General features: G+C 37.1%; 2 protein-coding genes and 1 long non-coding RNA gene across 2 annotated transcripts; 1 reads left to right on the top strand and 2 right to left on the bottom strand.

The window, feature by feature from the left end:
• LOC307169706 (extracellular superoxide dismutase [Cu-Zn]-like) overlaps positions 1 to 23,943 on the bottom strand; it is a 128,613-nt gene that overhangs the window by 62,280 nt on the left and 42,390 nt on the right.
• Positions 1,863 to 4,771, bottom strand: LOC307167185 (uncharacterized protein). The gene is made up of 5 exons (XM_079886177.1): positions 4,677 to 4,771; positions 3,973 to 4,287; positions 3,519 to 3,875; positions 2,907 to 2,966; positions 1,863 to 2,761 (listed from the first exon to the last, which is right to left on the bottom strand). The coding sequence occupies exons 1-5, from the start codon at positions 4,735 to 4,737 to the stop codon at positions 2,724 to 2,726; spliced, it is 831 nt and encodes a 276-aa protein (XP_079742303.1). The 5' UTR covers positions 4,738 to 4,771; the 3' UTR covers positions 1,863 to 2,723.
• LOC307166572 lies at positions 8,188 to 11,776 on the top strand. The gene is made up of 5 exons (XR_013822655.1): positions 8,188 to 8,220; positions 8,467 to 8,602; positions 8,749 to 8,938; positions 10,500 to 10,613; positions 11,467 to 11,776. It is a non-coding gene; the product is annotated as an uncharacterized lncRNA (long non-coding RNA).

Genomic DNA, 23,943 nt, shown 5'->3' with positions numbered 1-23,943 from the left:
TTTAATAATGAATTTTTCATTTTTGGACCAAAATATGTTGCATCAGACAGGAAAAGAATCTCGTTAATTAATTTTGTGTTTGGAGGAGCCAAAATGGCAATATGGTTAACAAGAAAAAGGAAACTGAAAGGAGAGGGGGAAGTCGGCCCTGAGGTGGTCTTAAAGGCTCTTATAGCAACTAGAATAAAGGCAGAGTTTGCATATTTTAAACTAATGAATAATATGGACAGATTTGTTGAAATTTGGGCTTTGAATGATGTTTTGTGCTCAGTGATTTTTGAAAATGAGCTGGTGTTAAATTTATGAGGTTTTTTTGGTTAAAAAAAAATGTTTTAAATGAGGATTGTAAAATTTTATCCAATACTTTGCAATGTTTATAAGAATGTTTGAGTTTTGAGTGGGTATATTTGTGTATTTATCAATGTACATCTGTGAAAAATAGATGTTTATGAGGAATATTTTTATAATGTAAGTAGGAATTAAAGTGTGTTAAAGGTCTCTCTCTCTCTCTCTCTCTCTCTCTCTCTCTCTCTCTCTCTCTCTCTCCACTATCTCTCTCTCTCTCTCTCTCTCTCTCTCTCTCTCTCTCTCTCTCTCCACTATCTCTCTCTCTCTCTCTCCACTATCTCTCTCTCTCTCTCTCTGGTAACATATTTCATATATGCTGGGCAAGATTAATGGTATAAGCTATCATCATCTATTTTGTAACTATTTTAAGTGTAACCATAACCATATTTTGTCATTAAACCTGTTCAATTACAAATAATGTGCTAACTAGTTTGATTTGGTGTTGACTTTGAAGTGCTTCATATTGCAATGCAACATCATCACTCTCTTCAGCAACGCTCTCCCACATATTAAGCTCTTGTAACTGCGCTTATTTCCGTCGTTGGTATAAGTGGCAGTGGGTGGAATAGACAAGAAATGTGCAGTTTTCTACCATCTTGCTGACAACGCTTCTTTAGTCATTCGGCAGTCTTGCAGACTGAACCCCAGCAGGAAATCCACCCTTACAGGCTATTCTTAGCATTACTGCTAGTTTCACTTCTTTATTTTAGCAGTTTCCAGCATGTCATTAAACTCTAGAAGTAAACTCTTGAAATTATTACTGATAAAATTGGTTTGTTACTGAAAATGTTTCCACTATCCATGACTCCTGAATTATAAAACAGATTTTAAAAGTATTGTAAAGTAATTATTAGCATCAGCTTGGTAAAATAAGCCTGCATTTGCACATGAGCGTCTGTAAAGCAGATATTAACTGTCTTCAGGGAGTTTCTACACATGGATTATAACGTTCTGCTTTACTCTCTCCAGCCTTGAGAAATATATCAGATCCAGACTCCTTTATCAACACTACAAATGCTCTGGAAGATCTGGGATGTATTTCTCAAGCACCACTGATTTAACTTCCGCCTCCCTGAACTTCTGGACCACTTTGCTAAAACACTTGAACGAGTCGTTTTCCACCAACTATCTCCATTTCTCACACAGAACATCCTCCTGGACAACAACCAGTCTGGCTTCAGAAGCGCCACTAAACTGAGACGGCCCTGCTCTCGGTTATTGAAGCTCTGAGACTGGCAAGAGGAGCCTCCGAATCCTCAGTTCTCCTCTTGCTGGATCTGTCTGCTGCTTACAGTTAACCACCAAGAAGAGCATCTCAGGAACAGTGCTTCAAGTCTGACCTCTCAGTGGGTCCTTCAGGGTGTCGTGAGGTGTTTAAGACCCAATATCTAGCTCTCGGTTATTGAAGCGGCTTCTCAACTACAACTCGCTTCAGTGGACTTACAGAGACATTACCAGCTCATGAAGGGGAATTAACATATTCCTAACAAACATCTCAGGAAAGGAGACTTATTAAACACAACTGCAGAGGTTTATTAAGAAAATTATAGCAATCATTCAAAATGAAAAAAGATGCTAAAAACAAGAATGAACAGACAAGATCCAAGAATCCTCAAATCAGCTCCATCACACAGAACAGAGAGAGATTATACAGTCTGAGTCTGTCCATTACTGTATTAATATTATATTTAAAGCAGTTTACATATGAAGCGCAAGAGAATGACTTTCAACACTGTAGGCAAATATATCCATAAAATCCATATGTGTAAATAAATCTTGGCTGTTATTTTCACACAACTTTATGGTGTCACTATTTAATATCACATAATGCCACATATACACAGCATCATCATCACATAATACTGGAGCTTCACATCACAGAAATGATGAATATGTGCACGAGTCTGTCATCTATTATCTTCTTACTTCACTCTCAAGCTGTCAGGAGGAGAATGACTATCGCCCTTGACCAAAGATAAATGTATTTGATGCTTTATTCATTCATAGATATTCATGTTAAGTGAGGTTCTAGCACACTAGCATTTATACGTTAGCAGAAACATTGACACACGGTTCATGATCACATGATCAGGTTTGATCCCGCCACAATAAAATCAGCCGGATAATTCCATCAATTCAGGATTGAAACCTCAAGGATTCATTTATTACATTACATTTACATTCATTACAGACGCTTTTATCCAACGCAACTTACAAATGAGAACAACAGAAGCAGTTAAACTAACAATAGGACAACAATATGCAAGTGCTATGACCCTTTTCAGTTTAATCTAACGCAGTAACAGGTTTTTTTTTATATTGATTCATCAATATTTGTGCATTTGAATGTTTTCATACATGAAACGTTGAATGTTTTAGATGCCGTCAATACATAGATATTCCACAGTAGGATCTGCAGGAAACATGAGAGGAAGAAGAGAAACTGTACATGACTGAAGTCAAGGGTATTCAACTATCAACAGTTATTGATGAAGCATTTACAGACTGACTGATAGTTTAATGTTATAAAGCTGTCAGTATAAATGAACGTGTCGTACCTCTGTATAATGATCCAGCAGTCACACTGACTTCAGTTTCTGATGCTGTATCAGCTGGATCTGTGGATCACGTCTGTTAGTTCAGTTCAACACATAATGCCACATATACACAACATCATCATCACATAATACTGGAGCTTCACATCACAGAAATGATGAATATGTGCATGAGTCTGTCATCTATTATCTCCTTACTTCACTCTCAAACTGTCAGGAGGAGAATGGCAGTAGTTGAGGAGAGACTGTACTGTATTACTGTATAACTGTATAACTGTGTTACTGTATAATTTATTCCTGGTTTATATGAGAGTGAAACACAGTTGAGCTTCTGCAAATAAACCTTCAGCTTGAATGAAGGACATAAGCCTTATAATTCCTAAACCCGACCTCCTACATGGGTCATACTAGGCTTTAATACACTCGTCTGATTTATGCAATATATCATGTATGACCCATGTAGGAGGCCAATATTGGGGATTATAAGGATTGTTATGCAGTTTATGACTTTGACCACTAATATTTTACAACTCCAAAACGTATGAAGCCATCAGAAAGAGTAGAGCCAATCTGTGGAAGTTTTCACAAATCTGTCAGAAAAGAGTGTTTTCTCACCTGAATACTTGACAGTGTATCTGACTGAGGTCTCGAGTTGATCTCTGCGAGTAAGCTGACATCTCCACTCTCTGTTGTCATCTTCATTCAGGAGTGTTGTAGTCAGAGTGATGATGATACAGCGATCTTGATCTGATGATGATAATATCTGATATCTGGAGTCTGTCTTCAGATCAACACCAGCCTGATTCACCCACAACAGCTTAAGTCTATCAAAACTGACCCAAAAATCACAGGGGTATAGAGTATACAACTGACAGGAGAGAGTCACAGAGCGGCCTGGACTGATCTCAGTCTGTGAGGATGAAGATGAAGATGATGATGATGATGAAGATGATGATGAAGAATACACTAAAACTGAACACAAGACACAAATCACAGACTCTTCAATCATCATCTGAGTGTAAAGGGAGAATCTGCCCTTTTTAAATTGACCACATAATCATAAACTTACCATGAAGAACATTCAGAAAAACATTAGCATCAGGTCCTTGTTTTTCTCTATTCACATATTGACTGCAGATGTATAATCCAGAATCTTCTACTGTGACGTTCTTGATGTTCAGAGAGCAGTCAGACTCCAGACTCAGTCTCTCGTGTCTCTCTGTGTCTTTATTCTTTATCCCTCCAGTAATCAGTTCAACTCTCCCTGAACGTCTGAAGCTGTTAGAGTAGGTCCATGTAGTTGATTTGCAGTCAGAAAGAGCTTCATTACAGGACAGAGAGACATTTTCACCAGAACTGATGAACACATACACTCCACTGGTTCCTGAAACACAGTATATCTCAGTGATCATTATGATATATATTAATAAATGAAACATAAAACATACCAGCATAAAAAGCAGAAGTTTTAAATCATAGTATTTTTCCTGACTTAAAGCAAACAACACACTCTCCAGAATAAACTATTAGTCTTTATCAGAGAGCTGTTCAAATCACTGACACACTCTTAATATGAAGATAATTCTTCATCATCAGATGTCTGAGTGACACTATGTCCAGTATCAGGAATAATACAGTATGATCTGTGTGTATCAATACACAACTCTGAGATCACAACGTGAATGTGTGCAAGAATAAACTGAGCATGTTCAAATGAACTCTTTCCAGACTAATTCCACTAAATGTCTTTAGAGAAAATACAGATTTCTTTACCTGTGAGAAGTGAAGAGAGAATGATCAGTCCCAGCAGACACAGATCACACTTATCAGCCATTTTCTGTTTCTGTCAGTCTTCCTCTTCATTATATATAGTTACAGCTCTTTCTCTTCATTATATATAGTTACAGCTCCTCCTTTAAACATCATCAGCTCCTCCTGTGGTTATTAACTTCCTCTCATCTGACCAACCAACCATCACTGGTGAAATAAACATAAAGCCTAATGTTGCAGTGCATGATGGGAACCACCAATCAAAGCTCATCCATGTCTCCCAAAATAATCATTATTGCTAATATAGCGTATAACTGTTGAGCTGAGTGAACCTGAAGGTAGTGATGGTGAGATAAAGCTTCATGAAGCTTTAAAGTTTTCCAGCCTGATGTGTGTAAAAGTGGTTGATTTCTCCAGGTTTGGAATGCACACAGCGACACCTGCTGGTCAATGCTGATATCATGCAGAACAAATCCTCAGTGGTGTGTTATGGAAATTAATTTGACTTCATGCAGGGCTGCCAATGCTGAGAATCAGGCAATCGACACTTTTCACTCGCTCTCACGACACACATCCAGTTTCTCACGCAGAGGAAAATCATGAAGCAAAGAGGGCTGACACCGACAGACAAGTAAGTAAGTAAGTAAGTAAGTAAGTAAAATTTATTTATATAGCACCTTTCACAGACAAAAAGTCACAAAGTGCTTTACAAACTGTTAATTAAAAGAAAAGATCAGACATGCAAACAATAGATCTAGCAAAACAACACACAAAACACAAGTAACCAATGCTGTCAAATAAAAGCAAGCCCAAAAAGATGCGTCTTCAGATGTTTTTTAAAAGAACTGACAGAATCCATAGTTCTCAGTGCCAATGGAAGTGAGTTCCAAAGCCTCGGTGCCACAGTACAAAAGGCACAGTCCCCTTTAGTCTTTAGACGAGTTCTAGGGACAATTAGAAGGTCCATACCAGAAGACCGTAAGAGCCGACCCGGTGAATGTTTGTGTAAAAGATCTTGAATATAGAGAGGTGCCTGGCCGTGCAGGGCTCTATAAGTGATAACAAAAATTTTAAACTGCACTCTGAATTCAACTGGAAGCCAATGAAGGTCCTTGAGAACTGGTCTTATATGAGACCACTTACTGGTACCAGTCAAAAGCCTTGCTGCAGCATTTTGTACAACTTGTAGTCGCTGCATAGAAGACTTATTCAAACAAGTGTACAGAACATTACAGTAGTCCAATCTTGATGAGATGAAGGCATGAACAAGCATCTCCATCTCTTTTCTTGTGACTACCGATCTAATCTGAGCAATGTTCCTAAGATGGTAAAAACATGAGCGAACTGCAGACTTTATATGACTGTTAAAACATATGGCTCTATCCAGTCAGACACCCAGATTTCTCATTTCACTACAATCTGAGGTGGCTGAAACCCCCAAAACCTGCTTAATCTTAGGTATAATATTGTCAGGAGCAAAGATCATCAATTCAGTTTTATCCTTATTAAGTTGCAAAAAATTGTTTGCCATCCATTTGTTAATGGAGACTAAACAGTCCTGTAGAACTGACAGTTTATCTAGACTATCAGGTTTGAACGAAAAAAAGTAACTGAATGTCATCTGCATATAAATGATAAGATATTGTTTTAAAACTATTAATGATCTGTCCAAGAGGACAAGGCTACTATTGATATGAAACACACTCTCAGCTCTCAGATTCTGTCCATTTTATCACGAAATTCAACAATAAATACGGTTTTGGCGCTTGTAAATGTGACGTGACAGATCGCTGTATCGCCTGAACCGATCATCTCTTACTCTTCACTACTAGTTAATAGCAAATAAACACGAATGAACAATAGGTGTGTTGAAAGATACAGTACAACTTACCGAAATGTATATCCCTCATACATAATATCGATCAGTCAGTGTTTTTCACCCGCGGAAGAGCTCAATAACAGCTGGAGAACACTATAACCTACACGTGACGTTACATTTACCTCAGGAACATTAATGACCATAGCACGCTAGTTGACAAATTAGCTAGAGGAGTATTTTGCTAAATATGTGCACTATATTAAAATATTTTAACATTATAATACAAACCCTATTATATTTCATTTGAGTTGTTATTTTTAACCTTTAATAATAATAAAAGCTGACAGGGCGTTATATTAACAGCATTAGGTGAGATTTTTTTTTTTTTTTTCTTGAGAATAATTAACATGTATCTGTACCTAATATTTATCGAAATTAATCGATATTGAATCAAAATCAGATTCAAATCACAAGAAATTTATTGAAAATTTGTGTCAAGCAATAATAAAAACAGTAACCTACCAGTTATTGTACCATGTAAACATTGTAACGATATTTTTAGTACTTTTAAAGCACAACAGAAACTTTCCATATCATATTCTTCTGATGACGACATTTTCATATTCAGATCATTAATCGACTTTATTACGTGTTAGAAAGCAAAGGATTAACAGCTCGGATCAGTATGGTTTTCGACCAGGTAGATCCACCTTAGACACACTAATAAGATTAGAAACTGATGTAAAAAAGGCTCTAGCAATGAAAGAGGTGTTAGTGGCAGTATACTTTGACATCGAAAAAGCAGACGATATGATGTGGAGAGAAGGATTGCTATTAAAGTTGCAAAGAATTGGAATTGAAGGAAGATTTTATAATTGGGTTTTAAGTTTCTTATTTAAACGATCGATTCAAGTCAAGGTAGATATATTGATATATATATATATATATATGTACACAGTAAAAAACGTTGGGTTATTTGTGTAACCCAACCGTTGGGTTACACATATTGGGTCAATATGTTGGGTTATTTTCCAAAAATATTGGGTCATTTTTAAAATCGTTGGGTAATTTCTAGAAATAACCCGACTGTTGGGTTAAATAGCCTGCGGTTTCTGCAGCGACGGTTCAAATTTTAACGGTCCAGTGACAGACAGTCAACACAGGAGCTGCTGCTGCATCCTGCATGAAAGGTAAGTCATATAGTTTTTATGTATATATAACATTAAGTATTGTGTACTGAGACGTTGAATATAATTATTCTAAATTTGAATTTTATATTTTTTAAAAACGAAGTTCCCTTTAGACCGTTTTAATGATCTCCGGGAAGTGAGATCGATTGGAAATTAATCCTAGCTATCGCCGTTAGGTCGCTAGCAGTAATAAAGTAATTAATTATAACATTATACTAGCGAAACCGTTTACTACCAGTTACCTACTACAATAAACTAAGTAAGCCTTAGTCTGAAATCACTATCTAGCATTAACTTACGCCTGTTTTACGGTATTCGTGATAGCAAATGTCTTAAAGGGACTTTAAGCTGTCACAGCTGAAGCAGTGCTCCAGACTGGTAACGTACTTTTTTTCGTACAGGTGCGACTACAATTGTCACTAAATGCGGAACGAAAGAGCTCTACTCATATGAACCGTAGTGCACGGACCATTTATCAGCTCGGCCCAGCGGCGCGAGCTCAGACATCGGTCACACGACACCACAACAGCGCTGTGAGGTAGTGAGAAGCGTTTGAATTCGCTGAAATCTCCGAGATGAAAGAAAGATGAAAAAGTGCAGATATTCCCAACAACATTGAAATGGGAAACATTGTGCAACAAATAAACGATTAGTTCATGATTAGTTAAAGAAAGTTGATGTTTTCCAATACACAGATTACCTTGATTTACTGTAGTAACAAGTTTTTAAGGACTAGTTTACTTTTCTGAAAATATTTATTTTTTTCTGCTTCATTCTAACACAGAAAGGAGTAAATGAAAGTATTAAGCTGCTGGATGACAATGGTTCTCAACTCTGGTCCTGGACAGTGTACAGTAGTACACATTTTGGATGTCTTCCTTATCTGGCACCGGTCTTGGAGTCCCTCTACTAACAAGTTGGTAAGTTGAATAATGATTAGAGATACCAAATGTGCAGTGCTGGGGCTACTAGAGATCCAGGTACAGATAATTACTTATGTTTTTTTTTTTTTTTTTTCCAGCTGTCTTCCGTAATTTCATTACAGTATTTTTTTATTTCAATATAGTCTGAGCTGTTTGATGACTGACAATGATTGAGTGGCAAAAGAAAGCAAGAAGTCCTCACAGCAAAGTCGAGGAGTTCATGAGACACACACCACCTCAAAAAACTGCAGTGCGTGGAATTGATCCTCTGGAACAAAAACTATCGAAGAAATCATTAGAGAATATCCCAGACTTCACAGTTTTCTTGGAATGGTGAGTTTAATATGTATGCGCGTGACGTAGTAGTGGGAAGTTCGGATCATTTTACTAACTCGGATCTTTGAATCTCGTTCATAAAAATGAATAAATATTTTTTCAAGTCATTTTGTTAATTTCAGCAGAATGTATTTAAATGTTACATGTCAATAGCCAAATTCCCCAAACACATCAAATGTTGATCACATTTAGAATAAGAAAAAAATTGCAATGCAAGGAAGAGGCCAAATTATGAGAAACAGAAACGATTAATTTATTTATCTGGGTCTTCAGGCTATGCAGTCTGTTAGTTTACCCAATCTAAGCCGTTTGTTCATCCCGTGACATCCTCATAAACTGAGCTTTGCAGTCTGTAATACCGGATACAGAATTGATTAGTTCACGTTTCGAGTCTATCGACTTCGGGTTCGAGTCATTTCTTTCAACACGTGACAGCTACATAAGCTGAGCTATGCAATCGGTACCGGATACAGAATTGATTAGTTTATCTCTCGGGTTCGAGTCGTTCAGTTTTATGTCACGGAACTGTTGTTATCAGACTATATATATATATATATATATATATAATATAGATCTTTATCAAAGTGGTTTGCCCCATCATAGATAAAGTTTAAAGCATTACCAACTCTTTAGTACCTCATCCATATGGAAAAGAACCATCATAACAGAAATTCTTAAATTATAAATTGAAAGAAATTAAAAAGCTATAATTTGAGAACAAAAATGTAGCATGTTACTGTTAAAAAATTTGTAACTAATTTATTTGTCCAGTGCTGTCATGTGACAAAAGAATTAAAGACTCAGAAAAATCAGACCCGAAGACTCGAGAGATGAACTAATCATTTCTCTTTCCGGTACTGACAGCATAGCCTCTATGGGACTGACAGGAAGAACAAAAGACTCGGACTCGAACCCGAAGACTCAAGAGATGAACTAATCATTTCTGTTTCCAGTACAGACTCGGTAGTCCCGAGTCATATTAAAGATTCGTTCAAAATAAACGAATCATTCATGACCGACCCATCACTACAGTACAGAGAAGCAAATGGAGTGCATAATTGGATGTTTTTAAATAAACATTGACAAAAAACTATAAAAGTTTTAGGGCTGGACGATATGATATATATAACATTGATAGAAGTGATCACCCGGACTTATATTGTCGTTATATAAAGCGTTCACAGGCAAATTAGTTTATTTTATTTTATTTCCCCGGTGTCTAAATCAGGCTCATATAAATATCAGGAAACAGGATTCCTGGCTGCATGTCAATATCCACAGATCACTGGATCTTTGTTAAGTTGTAAGGAACACTATATCGAGTCCAACCTTTAGTTTAAACTGATAATCGTTTGTTTTACTCACGTTTTCGCAGTTTCCCCTATTAAATCCAGTCACGCAACAGCTCTTCGGCGGGAAAGTGACGTCAGTGCATACCCTCTATATGTAAGGGGTGTCTTATTTTGGAAAATTGTTTTGGCTGTGTCTAAGTGCATATGAAATTAGGTTCACACACGTGTGGTATAGTTGAAAACTGTTTTTTTCTTGTCTTTCAAAGATGATCCCGGAGAAATGGCCTGACATCCTTCCATCATCGCCATACCTCACAAATGGAAAAATGGTGTGTCCAACATATGCTGAAATGAAGCGCAGCTTAAATGACATTTGGCCTGTAAGTAAAAGCAACACTATCAAATCAATTTTGATAAATTACACTGCTCTTCAGCTCATGTTCATCCAAAAAAAGAAAATTCTGTCATGATTACTCACCCTCATGTCGTTCCAAACCTGTAAGACTTTCGCTCATCTTCAGAACACAAAAGAAGATCTTTTAGATGAAATCTGAGAGATTTCTGTCCCTCCATTGACATTCTACACAACTACCACTTTCAAGCCCCAGAAAGGTAGTAAAGACTTCATTAAAGTAATCCATGTGACTCCAGTGGTTTAACCTCAATTTTATGAACCGACTATGTGCTTTGTGCAAAAATACATAATTGTTGCATTCACGCTTTTGTCGTCTGCTCTCGCATTAACACAACACACATGCGTCGAGGTGCTCTCGTGAACATGCGTTTGAGTTTAATATGTTGTAAATAAAGTGATAAATTATGGTTAAGGGATAGAATATACTCGTGTCACTTCATAAAATTGAGGTTGAACCACTGGAGTAACATGTATTACCTTTATTACCTGGTGTTTGCTACCGTTCTGGGGATTAAAAGTGATAGTTGTGTAGCTGTCAATGGAGGGACAGAAATTTGTAAGACTCATCAAAAAGACCTTTATTTGTGTTCCGAAGATGAACGAAAGTCTTACAGGTTTGGAAAGACATGAGGGCGAGTAATTATTGACCGATTTTACATTTTTGGGTGAACTAACCATTTAACAGCAGGTGTAATGACTAATTAGAGTGACCATAATTTAATTCAATACAGCACTGCTTTGATGTAACTTTTTTATAATTTAACACTGTTGATGTTGTTACAGTGCATGCCCAACTGAACATTATTTATTCTTTTAAGGTTGGAGACAAGTGAGAAACAGTGAGACAAGCCCGGATCCACATGACTTGATGTGTTTCAAAAATGTTTTACATCTATGACATAAACTATTTCAAGACCCCTGCACCCATTTTGGGAGTTTTTGTAGCATGCAATATCTGGAGGAGGTCCTGCCTCATTAAGAACTTTGATCATCATCATCATTAGGTCCAGTAGTCAACATATGTATTTGTAGTTTTATTACTCAAGGTATGTTTACACTAACACATCAATGCATTCAGTGTACAGTGAAGACCTTTTAATAAAGTTGTGATTAGGATTTATTGTTATTAATTTGTGTATTCTGTCTATATTTGTATAGGTTATTGAATTAAATGTATAGGTTATTAGTTCTAAATTTAGTGTTCATTTTTAATTTTTGTGTGCTGTATGCTGTACAATTGTATGTAAGCTATGTGCATTTTTGTGTAGGTTTTGAATGTGTACTGTTTGTACATAGGTTTTGAATTTATTATGTGTGTTGTATGTACACTTGTGCATTTTGAATTTGTACACAATTATGTATATTTACATTAAATGCTAGACTCCCCAATACATAGTTTGTAAATGAAAAATATATTTGTTGAAACATATGTATTGTTTATACAAATAAACAATCTGTATTTGAAAACAATGTGTATTTTATTTATTAAAATAAGGTCATAAATAAAAAATAAATATTTAACTCAACTGTTGGGTTACTTTAACCCAACTGGAGTTTAACCCAATGCATTGGGTTAAAATAACCCACAGTTGGGAAGGTGCTATACCAATCCACAGTTGGGTTATTCGTTGGGTTATTTTTAACCCAACATTTTTAAGTGAGTAGGATACATTATCTCAGATGGTGAACACCACAGTCCTGTATTATTTAACATAATGATCAATGATATATATGAAGGAATTCATCCAGGAATTAAAACAGCATTATATGCAGATGATGGAGCATTGTGGAAGAGGGGAAGAAATGTTAAATATATAGTGCAAAAAATTCAAGAAGCGATTGAGATTGTAGAGAAATGGTCAGTGGAATGGGGATTTAGATTCTCTATATCCAAAACGTGTTGTCAGTTTTTTACTAAAAAGAGGATTTCAGAAAATATTAAACTTTATTCATATAAACAGCCACTAGAAAGGGTATCAAATTTGAAATATTTAGGTCCAAATTAACATGTAAAGTTCATGTCAAATATATTGAAGAGAAATGCAGCAAAGTACTAAATCTGATGAGATGTATAGTAGGCCAAGAATGGGGGACTGATAAACAATCTATGATCAACATATACTGTGCTCTCTTACGATCCGTTTTGGGTTATAATTTATACTGCCATCTAGTGGCCCAGTTAGCATGGAACACATATCAATACATCTTCCCTTCTTTTTTTTAAACTTCAAACACAAACAATATTTGATCCTCCTTCAAAATAATACAAATAACTCTTTATATTCCACCATTTACAATTCTTAGTTGTCTCCACTTAAATGTGAAACTTTAACAAAATTCTTCCCTTATAATCTCTGCTTACCCTGGTTTTACAAAAAAAAACCTTTATCTGTTATCTGAACACATCTTCACATTTCTTCAATCAGTCTTTGTGGTCTTTTAATTTGTCTTTTTGGACGTTCTGTCTGAGTCTCAACGTCTTTCTCTTCATCAGTCTCTGATAACTTGCCTTGCACTTTTGATTGTTCACATTGCTTAGAGATTTCCAGGTCATGTGAGACACTTTCCTTGATTCTTGTGTCTCTCTGAGGCACTTTCAGCAGGTGTCTTCTGTTCCGCCTCATTATCTTTCCACTTCATATGACCTGGGTGTAGTCTCTCACTGTCCATCACATCTCACCCGCACTACTTCTTCCTGAGCTAGTGGACTCAGCGGTTTGGCTGTTCTGTTGTAATGCCTCGCCTGCCTCTCATTCGCAGAGTTCAGTGTACTCTGTACCTTGTGATGCTTCGCTGATGGAAGATTTGTCCGCAGTTTCCTATTCATGAGCATTTCCGCCAGTGAAAGGCCATTCTCCAATGCTCTGTAGTTAAGAACAGCCAGGTATGGATCTTCACCTGTCTCAGCGGCTTTTTTAGCAGGCGTTTCATGATCTGCACTCCTTTCTCCACTAAGCCATTGGATTGCGGGTAAAGGGGACTTGATGTTAAATGTTCAAAGCCATCATTTCTTGCAAAGTCCTTAAAGCTCTGACTTTTGAATTGTGGTCCATTGGCGCTTATTACAGTTATTGGAATACCGTGACGTGCAAATATGGCTTTTGTTTGCACAACCACTTGCTCTGCTGTTGTGTTTGACAGCCTCACAAATTCGGGGTAATTGGAATGATAGTCCATGAGCAACAAGTTGTCTTTGTCTTTCAGTTGAAATAAACCAATTGCAACCTTTCTCCATGGTTCCACTGGTTTGTCGTGTGATTTCATGGGCTCTTTTGGTTGCTGATATCTGTGCCGTTGGCATACTTCACATTGCTGCACTAATGTCACTATGTCTCTGTGCATGCCCGGCCAATACAGCACCTCTCTTGCCCACCTCTTACATTTCTCCATTCCCAAGTGTCCCTCATGCACAAGTTTTAACATCTGTTTTCTCATGGACATAGGCACGACAATGTTTGTTCCTTTTAGCAGAACTCCATCTAGCACCGACAGTTCATCTTTAAAGTGTTGGTATGGGTTATCCAACACTCCTTCCCCCGGCATGTGAATTATTTCTATCACTCTTCTCAAATGTTCATCTTTCATTGTTTCATTGGCTATATCAGCCCACTTTGCAGTTGACACTGGCATCTGTGCTTTGATAGAGTCCAGGTGAATCTGCACATCTTCTTCAGTAGTGCTTGTGTTATTACTCAAGCTAGCCCTGCTCAGGGTGTCTGCCACTATTAAGTGCTTGCCTGGTTTAAATTCAAATGCCAGATCATACTTCTGTAGGCGAAGCATTAGTCTTTGTATGCGCGGTGGCACTTCTCCCAGTGGTTTCTTTGATATTGCTATGAGAGGCTTATGATCTGTCTCTAGGATGACTGGTCTTCCGTAAACATACTCATGGAATCTCTCACAGCCATACACTGCACCTAGAGTCTCTTTTTCTATTTGCGCATAGTTTCTTCCCGCAGATGTCATAGTGCGGGATGCATATGCGACTGGATACCACTCGCTGTCATGTTGCTGGAGTAAAACGGCTCCTAAACCCGATTTCGATGCGTCTGTAGAGACTTTTAGTGGCTTATCCTGGTCATCGGCTTTAGTCAAACTGCTCTTCAACCACAACCACTCTTCAACATACTCCCTTTTCCACTGCCACTCAGTGTTTGACTCCAACAGGCTTCTTAATGACCTTGTGTTTGCTGACAGATTTGGAACAAATTTCCCCAGGTAGTTTACTAACCCTAAGGCTCTCTGCAGGTCTTTCTTGTCTCTTGGTTCCGGCATTTCCTCAATTGCCTGGATTTTTTCTCTGTCCGGCTGTACCCCTTCTTCAGACAGTCTCTCTCCCAGGTATGTGATTTCTCTTACACCAAACTGACACTTCTTTTTATTCAGTTTTAACCCTGTTCTTTGTGCTCGAAGTCTTGCATCGTGCTCTTCCTTAGTGCGGCCCCATACTACTACATCATCAACTCCTACTCCTTCGATTCCATCGAAAAGCTGCTGCACGGTTCTGGGGAATACTTCTGGGGCTGAGCTGATGCCAAACGGTAACCTTAGGAAACAATGCCTTCCAAATGGCGTGTTAAAGGTGCATAGCTTTGCGCTTTCCTCGTCTAGCACTATCTGATAAAACCCGGATGAGGATCCGATTTAGAAAAGTAACATGCTCCACTCATTGAACGAGTTATATCTGATTTTGCTGGAAGTCTATAATGCTCTCACTGGATTGCTTTGTTTAAGTCCTTTGGATCTGTACACAATCTTAGATTGTTGATCAGGAGTATTTGACTGTGGGGTGAGTCGTAAATCGTGCCGTGGGGAGGGGTTAGGTCTCGAGTGGCTGGACGAGTACGCCCCAGTCCATTTCTTTTGTTCAAAAGTTCACTTCACTCTTTTAGATGTAAAGTTAGCCCATATTTTGTAGTTTTGTATTTTTTTAAAAATGTTTTTAGTGGTAGTATGTGTATTTATGTTTCATTTTTACAAAAATATTTATTTTTAAAGTTATATTTTTATTTATTTATATTTAATGTCAGTGCCGGTCCCAAGCCCGGATAAATGGTGAGGGTTTTTACTCACTTATGGTGCACTTTGTCACGGTCACCAGCTAGTCACCACCTCCTCACTACATTACCCATCATCCTCTCTGGCCCTCACCTGCATGCACTTACCTGACTCCTTACCTGCACGATACCTACCTGAACAACTTGTCTTCAGTCATCTCTGCTTCCTTCATCCGTCTTCAGTCATTGCCTCGATCTCCATTTCAGAACAGACATCTATCCTGAACACTGTATTCATCAGTTACTCTCCTGCTTCCATCGCTGCGATCACATACTTCTGCAAATAAACCTGTTGATTACTTTACCTGTGTGAATCCTTTACCTGTGTGAAAAAATAAATCAGTGTTTACAACATTTATAATAAGTGCACCATATATGGTATAAATCCTTATATAACATATGTGTATATGTATGTTATAACATTTAATAATCCATAAGCATTTCACAGATTCTATGTACACTAATTGTATAAAACAATTCTGTCAGTACACCATAAGTTATAAAAATGAACTAGATCAATGTGATTAATGCCATTCATAGTTTCCATCCTTATGTTGTGTCTCCCTCTAGTGGGCAAGCAACATTTATTTATTATACATGTTTTAAACACTTATGAAAATTACATATAATTATAAAAAATATATAAATATAACATTCATGCATTTATAACATTTGGAATTTTTTGAAATTTTTACTTTTATTTTATAATATTAAAATTTTTTATTTTCCATTGATTAATGTTACTAAATCATGATAATTAGTTTACTAGATCAATGCGATTATTTCCATTCATAGTTTTCATCCTTATCCTGTGTCTCCCTCTAGTGGGCAAGCAACATTTATTTAGCAAAACTATGGACCAGAAGCAGAAGATTTGGATCGACTCACTGAAGCAAAAAATGAGCAAAGACGATCGTAAGAAAAGAATAAAAACAATTAACCACTCAGACCACTGGAATGCAGCTAATTAATGAAAAGGTAAGTGTGTTTTTCTATTTGTTTGTTCTTTTGCATGAGTTGTATCTTTTAAAATTGAAAGAATGAAAGAAAAACTAAATAAAAACAAAAAGATAACCGTAACACACAGTATTTCGAATAAATGATAAACACAGAAACACAGAGTTAAAATTTTCCAATATCAATTTCAGAAATTCAGCCTCAAGTTTTTCAATTTCAAGTTCAATGTCTTGTTTTCAAATTACAAAAAATTACTGAGTTGGAAAGTTGTTCAAAAATTAACACAGTTCAGTCTATGAAGAGAAAAAGGTCAAATATAATTTTGTCTTCAGGGAAATCCTGGGAAACTTGAAAAACACAATGGCCCTCATTTATCAAAAGTGCGTACACCAAATTTCCAGCGTACACCTGGCGTACACCCAAAACCACGGTGACTTTGAGATTTATCAAAATGGACGTTGGCGTACGGCACGCTCAAATCCTACGCCAGCTCAGGAGGTGGTGTACGCACGTTTTGAGTGCGGGAATGCGCAGAAAAACAATTCCTAACACCACAAAACGCACTGACAAACTAAAAGATATAATATATTATGACCCACTGTAAAAAACAACAACAACATAGTAATTATAAACTTAAGTGTTTATTTTTGTGCAACATGGACTTCAATGTTTAATTTGTGTGAATTTACCAAAGCATTTGATTTGTAGGCATATGTATTCCTTAAGTTGCGAGCCTGTGCGCTTTACCTGAAGTTTCAAGCCTTGTTTATATTTTCGCCTGGCTCCGCAGCGCGAGTCTCCGCAGACTGCGCGCGCACCTCCCCAAACGGACGAGGCGTTTATACTCGACGCGCTCGCCGTTACTATTCTTTGAAACGATGGTTAGGCCAGGGTTAGGCCCGGCAGGTGTGCACGGACTGGGTTTAGTAATGAAAGGCTTTCAATGACCAAAAAAATAATTCAGACTGACAAAATAATAAAAATGTCATTCTTCTTATTTTAAATAATAATAATAATAATAATACAAATAATAATAATAACGACATTCTTCTTCTAAATAACAATAAGCGTCATTAATAATAAAAATCTAGAAATCAATTTTGTTTCTTTCCACTTCCCTGGTTTCGCTTTCTCTTTCTCAAAGAAGTTTCTCTTTAATTTGCCGTCTTCCGTGTGTCCATGGCGTAAAATGAGGGCGTGGGGGGAGCGGAGACTTGAATATATAGGGGCGTGTTATTCTAATGACGATCGATTTCAGCCGCGGCATTTATCAAGGGCAGGTATTGCGTACACCAGAATTTCAAAGGTACGCACAGCTTCATAAATCAGGCGATGAGAAGAGTGTAAGCATAATCTTACGCCAATATACGCCCGTTTCTACGCAAGATTGATAAATGAGGGCCAATGTCTGCAGTTCTGTCCTACCCAATCAGAAAACTCCTTTTCTCACAACTCCTTTTCCTCTGTTTCCAGGTACGAAACGATGGGATGGCTCGCCAGTCCAAACCCGGGATAAGAGTCCACAGCCAGGACAGGATTCAGGATCACAGCAGCAATTTTTCAGACACTCACAAAAGAGAAAAATAAAACACAAGAACAAAACCTGGCCTTGCAAAAACAAAGCCAAAACAATCATCAGTAACTCATTCAAATAAACAGTTTCTAATGACCAAAATGTCTGTTTCAATTATTTGGATATAGGCAGTGGTGTAGTCTAGTTTTTTGTAGTGAGTATACTGTAATATAACAGCACGATCATAATATATACTGTATGAAAACACCACGAGCGTGAGTCACGCGTGCTTCAGTGTGCGTGTGTGTGTGTGCGTAGTGGAGCACACATTGAGCGCTCATTCCCAGAGACGCGTAGAACAACTGCAGTCTCTTTTAGCTTTAATATTCACAGACACTAGTCCATATCGAGATTTGATTCATTGTACAGCCCTACTTTTGATTTATTCATTCAAAAATAGCCAAATTCCGTGACGTTCTGCTTAGCAAGCTCCATTTGTGACTGGATTCCGCGATTCGGTGTCGCTTCGCAAACACTGACGGGGTGAATTTATGAATGAAAGTTAAAGTTCTGACACAAAACGAAGTTGTTACGTATCCTCACGATTTTTTAAGTGGGTATACGGAAATCCTTGGCCTTTTCTAGTGGGTATACGGCGTATACCTGCGTATCGCGTAGACTACACCACTGGATATAGGCAACACATACATGCTAGTCACAGGGATTAAAGTTCTCCGTCGCTACGACGGATTTCCGTCAATTGCAGGGTTCCAGTCTGTCCTTAAATTCTTCAATTTACTTTTCATAATTTTAAGGCCGTAAATAGGCTTTCATTTCTCAAATAGTGTAATAAATATCTTAATTTTAGTTTGAATAGGTCTTAAATTAAGGAAAGATGAGGTGTATTCACCCTGCTGAGGGGGATGTGATCAAAGCCTGGAGTGAAGCAAAAGCACGTTCCTCTCTCCACTCTAAGCACTCTGTAATCACTCCGCTCATGGTCCACTCCGGGTTTTCAATTACCGCTCACGGAAAGTGCATGTCAGGCTACAGCTGAGCGCTGAGGTAGAACTATATTTCAGTGACACACTTATAATGCAGGTAGGGCTGGGCGATATATATCGATATAAAAAATATATCGATATATTTTTTGACATGCGATATGGAATTAGACCATATCGCATCGATATAGTTCAAATTTGCGCTGTGATCCTTGCTCCCCGCGCCGCTCCTCCTCCTCCACTCTGCGTGCGTGTTTAGAGCATGTTATGTTATGAGAGGCGAATCATGACTACTTCAGAAAACCCAGCACAATAGGAACTACCAGGCAGGCAGTGACATAAGTGTACGCTGAAATAAAGTTTTTCACCTCAGAAAAGCGGACTTTCTTGTCCTGTCAGTCGTTATCCTGTTCTCGTAGCGCACACTCAATTGCACGCGCAAATGCGGCGGCGCGCGCTGTATCGCCTCACTGATCAAGTGCAAAATAAACTACGAGCATGCAACGCCGTTACGTTGTAAATTACACGAAATAAAAGTAATGCAGGTATGATTCTCATTCTATTCACCAGGAGCAGTTTCCATGTTTCATTTACAGTTATTGTTAATATTGTGTATTCACCATGGTAACTGTCGTTTCCATATTAACCCCAAAATGCCACTATTTTTCTTTGTGTTATTTTTTATATTTTTAAATGACTGTAGTGGCTCATACCAACATTGTATTAACAAAAACTAGTTTGGGACTGCTAATAATAATATTTTATTCATACGTTATGCTATGTCCTCTGTAGTGGACGCAAGGACTAAGTTGTTTAAAAAATAAAATGACATGAAATTATATGTGCAAAAACAATGGGATTTTTTTTCAATTACCAATAAATTTTGGGGTTTCAGGATTTTTTTTAACCAGAATTTGTATAAAGATGATTCTCAACTATGTTATGAAAGAAATAACGGAATTAATTGATACACCATTTTACTTTATGCAATATGTGGGTAAAATGGCCATAAATTAATATTCCCATTCAATGCAATGTATCTATATACACTATATCTAATTTGCACATTAATGTGTTCTTGGAGCAACATTTAATGAAAAAAGAAGTGTAATAATTGGAGTAATAATTGGCAACATTTTAATAATAATATCTAATATTTCATAGGAATATTGATGTATAATTTATTTCCATATTCACTTGTTGTGTCTCCCAGAATGCCTGATAAACATGATTTAAGTCCTGATGTCCTCTACAGTGGACACGTTTGAAATCAATGCCCTGTTCTGTAACAAAGTATTTTTTTTATTTGAAACCCTTTAACATTTTCCTGAGATGTTGTTTTATGAAATACAATTTGAAAAGTAGTCCAGTTTAAATTATAATTACAATATATTATCATATTTCCATAAGAATGCTACATTTGATCACTAAATTAATGTCAGACATTTTTAAAGACCAAGGCGAAGTTGTTTTCATGGTGAAACCTCCAAACATTTGGTATCTCTGAAAAAAAAAAAAAAGCGGGCGGGTATAGATATATACATAGAGTCACCTTGTCTACGGTTTCGTTCCAATGAACTGCAGTAGCCAAGGCGACATCTATGAATATATCTATACCCGCCCGCGCCGTCAGATCATTTGGACGTGTGCTGTTTTCAAGAGATAACAACGATATAAATACTGTTCGTTTTCTCACACAAACCGCTCGTTTCGTGTCTTAGGCCATCAATGTGTACTTATGATGGGGAATTGTTTCATTTGGACGATGGGGAATTGTTTTAATTTGGACTCTGTTCTTGTGTTTTGAGCCAGTGACCATCGACCTGCATTATATGACTGACAGACAAGAACGGTTTGACCTAAAAATATCAAAATTGAAACTACTGCGGAAACAAAGGCTACGTTCACACTGCAGGGCTTAATGCTCAATTCCGATTTTTTGAAAAAATGCGATTTTTTTGCAAGGCCGTTCACATTTCCAATTAAATGCGACCTTTTGTGATCTCCTGTGTGAACGTGAAATGACCCAGAAGTGACCCGCATGCGCAGAAGAGTACTCAACGGTCAACGACGTCACTTGTTGTTTGCGGAAGTAGCTAAACTTTAACTAACTGTGATTCTCTCTCTCTCTCTCTCACACACACACACACACACACACACACGAGCGCACGCAGCGACCGTTACACAAGAGCCAGACAGCAGCCGCTGACCTATGTAATATCAGATTCAGCACAAATAAGTTAACATAACGTATATATAATGGCCGTGGGATTTATTTTATTTTTTTAATTAACGGGCTCGTCGAGGTCGACCCGTTCGGCAGATTTACCTCAGCTCGACGAATATGCAGTCCGTTTTCAAACCGACGACTACTTCAATGCAGAATTATGACGTTTTTCGCGTATCAATGACGTGTGGGTCGGATACATGCGACCTGGCCGTTCAGACTGAAGTCGCATTTCAAAAGATCGGATATGTATCGGATTTGGGACCACATACCCAAGTGGCCTGGGTCGCATTTGAAAAGATCAGATCTGTGTCGTTCAGACTGTCATGAAAAGATCGGATACAGGTCGCATAGGGGCAAAAAAATCGGAATTGGGTCATTTCAGCCTGCAGTGTGAACGTAGCCAAAGACACCTACATCTTGGATGCCCTTCAGGTAAGCTAAAACATATCAAAAATTAATTTCAAAGTGAACTATCCCTTTAAAATAGCTTTTAAAATACGCCTACTGGCAATATTAAAGCGGTTAAAACGTCTCCCCTTAAAACGCTATTGGTCTCGACTATTTAAAAAGGTAAAAGAATATGACTTGCCCTAAAAAAAAATTTCAGTCAGAAGAATTTTTTTCACTTTAATCCCTGTAGTCACCATGTGCTTGATTAACACACTAGAGTCTGTGTACAGAGAGCAAAGCTAGCAGCGCATGGCACACACTTCACAACAGAAAAAATATAATATTTCAAACATTTAAACATAACTATATACACTCACAGATTATATTAGAAAACACTTAAAGCATTTACAAACATTTTTTGTATCAATCATCACTTTTTCAAATGTATTTTTCACATTAAGTGTCCAAAAACAGTATCCACATTACCTAAATACATTTCTTATGAAGAAATTGGTACTCACCAAGGAGAAATATAAATCAGAGACAAAAAAAAGTATTTTCTCAAAGAAACAGATTTAGTTCAGATCCTATCACGTCAGTGTCTTTTCTCCTCGTCGCGTTCAGATTCACATCGCACTCTTCTCAAAGCGTGAGCTTTTTAAATAATTAATACCTCATAAATCTACTTCTCAACTTGTTAATCTATTGCTGGATTATTAAACAGTTTGTTCTCCCTCAAATCACTCAATCGCATCTGCTCTCACTCTCGTGTCGTTCGCAATCTCTCTACATTTCTGCTTGTGCGCGATCTTCTGGGCGGGGCTAACCTTTCACCTCACCAATCAGGAATCAGCTCAGGAACCTTCTCTTTCTTTTGGGATTATTTATAATAAAATAAATACATTTTACTTCATGTTCTTTTCTTACTGTTAGTTTTATAGTGATATAAATAAAATAATACAAATTATTAATATTAGCGACCTGAGTTAATGATCTGGGTTACATAAATCAACTATTTAAATGTACATTCATACATCTTATTATTCAGACATATAGTAATAGTTACTTAGTGTGTCAATAATTAATGGTTAATTCAGGTAGTTATAAAGCATTTAGTTGTGGTCAGTTCACTTTTTTTGTGAGCTCATCTAAAGTGAGGACTAGTTCTGCCTTGTAAAGCTTTTACAAAGGAGATTTTACTGTTATCTTCTAAACAGAAAAAGGAAACAAACACAACACAGTGATACAGAACATAGAAATATTTAAGATGTATGAATGTACTTTTAAATAGTTTATTAATCGTTTACTTACACTTTCTAAGTGATCTTATGAACCACTGACAACAACGAATGTTTTGTCAAAAGCCCCAAATCTTTTAGGATTTTTAAAATAACAAATTTGTTACATTTCCTCTCAGTCTTTCTGACTGGGGACCAAAACACACAGCTTGTATGAAATGGTACATATTATATTTTACTTTCATTACATAAAAAGTAAAATATTTCAAGCCTTTTATTGTTTTAATCTTAATGATAAGGGCTTACAGCTCATGGAAATCAAAACTCCAGTACGCTTATCTCAAAACGTATTAGAATTTTAGAACAAAGATTTTTTTACACGACCTGACAAGATCTCTAATCAACTAATCAACTCAAAACACCTGCAACGGTTTCCTGAGAACTGAATCTGTCATTCTTGTTCTGGTGGTGCAGCACAATGACCTTTTCCACAATATTCAACATTTTTGAGATGCGCCTGTAATAATGTAATAAACGTATTAGTATTTACATAAAGGAATTGTTATGGTGAACAGTAATAATGAATAAATAGTAGCAGTAGAATATTGCTAATTTAATAATAAGACACAGGTCTTTGGAACTTTTATTGCACACATGAGACTTAAATTATTATCAGCGAGTTATGGTGGCGTTTTGGCCCCAGTCTAAAAGGGGTGTTATAAGTTTTACACGCCACCAGATACCACTGTGTTTATTTTCCAGATAGTGTAGAGTTTTTTAGCATTCTATTGTCTCAAACAGCCTGAAAAATATTGCATTTAGCTGACGTAAATGGGAAAAAAATCTCCCCAGGGGAGTATGCCCCCGGACCGCCCTAGGTTTGGGCTAAGCCCCGAATGTTTACATCGT

This window comes from Squalius cephalus (assembly GCF_949319135.1).
Source record: "Squalius cephalus genome assembly, chromosome: 1".
NCBI classification, from domain to species: Eukaryota; Metazoa; Chordata; class Actinopteri; order Cypriniformes; family Leuciscidae; genus Squalius; species Squalius cephalus.
The sequence above is the reverse complement of the archived record's forward strand: the minus strand, read 5'-3'. Positions and strand labels throughout refer to the sequence as shown.

Coding starts and splice junctions, on each gene's coding strand:
- LOC307167185 (XM_079886177.1), bottom strand. CDS start 4,737: ATGGCTGATAAGTGTGATCTGTGTCTGCTGGGACTGATCATTCTCTCT. Junction 4,288..4,676: donor TCTCTCTTCACTTCTCACAG/GTAAAGAAATCT, acceptor ACTGTGTTTCAG/GAACCAGTGGAGTGTATGTG. Junction 2,967..3,518: donor ATACACTGTCAAGTATTCAG/GTGAGAAAACAC, acceptor CGTGATCCACAG/ATCCAGCTGATACAGCATCA.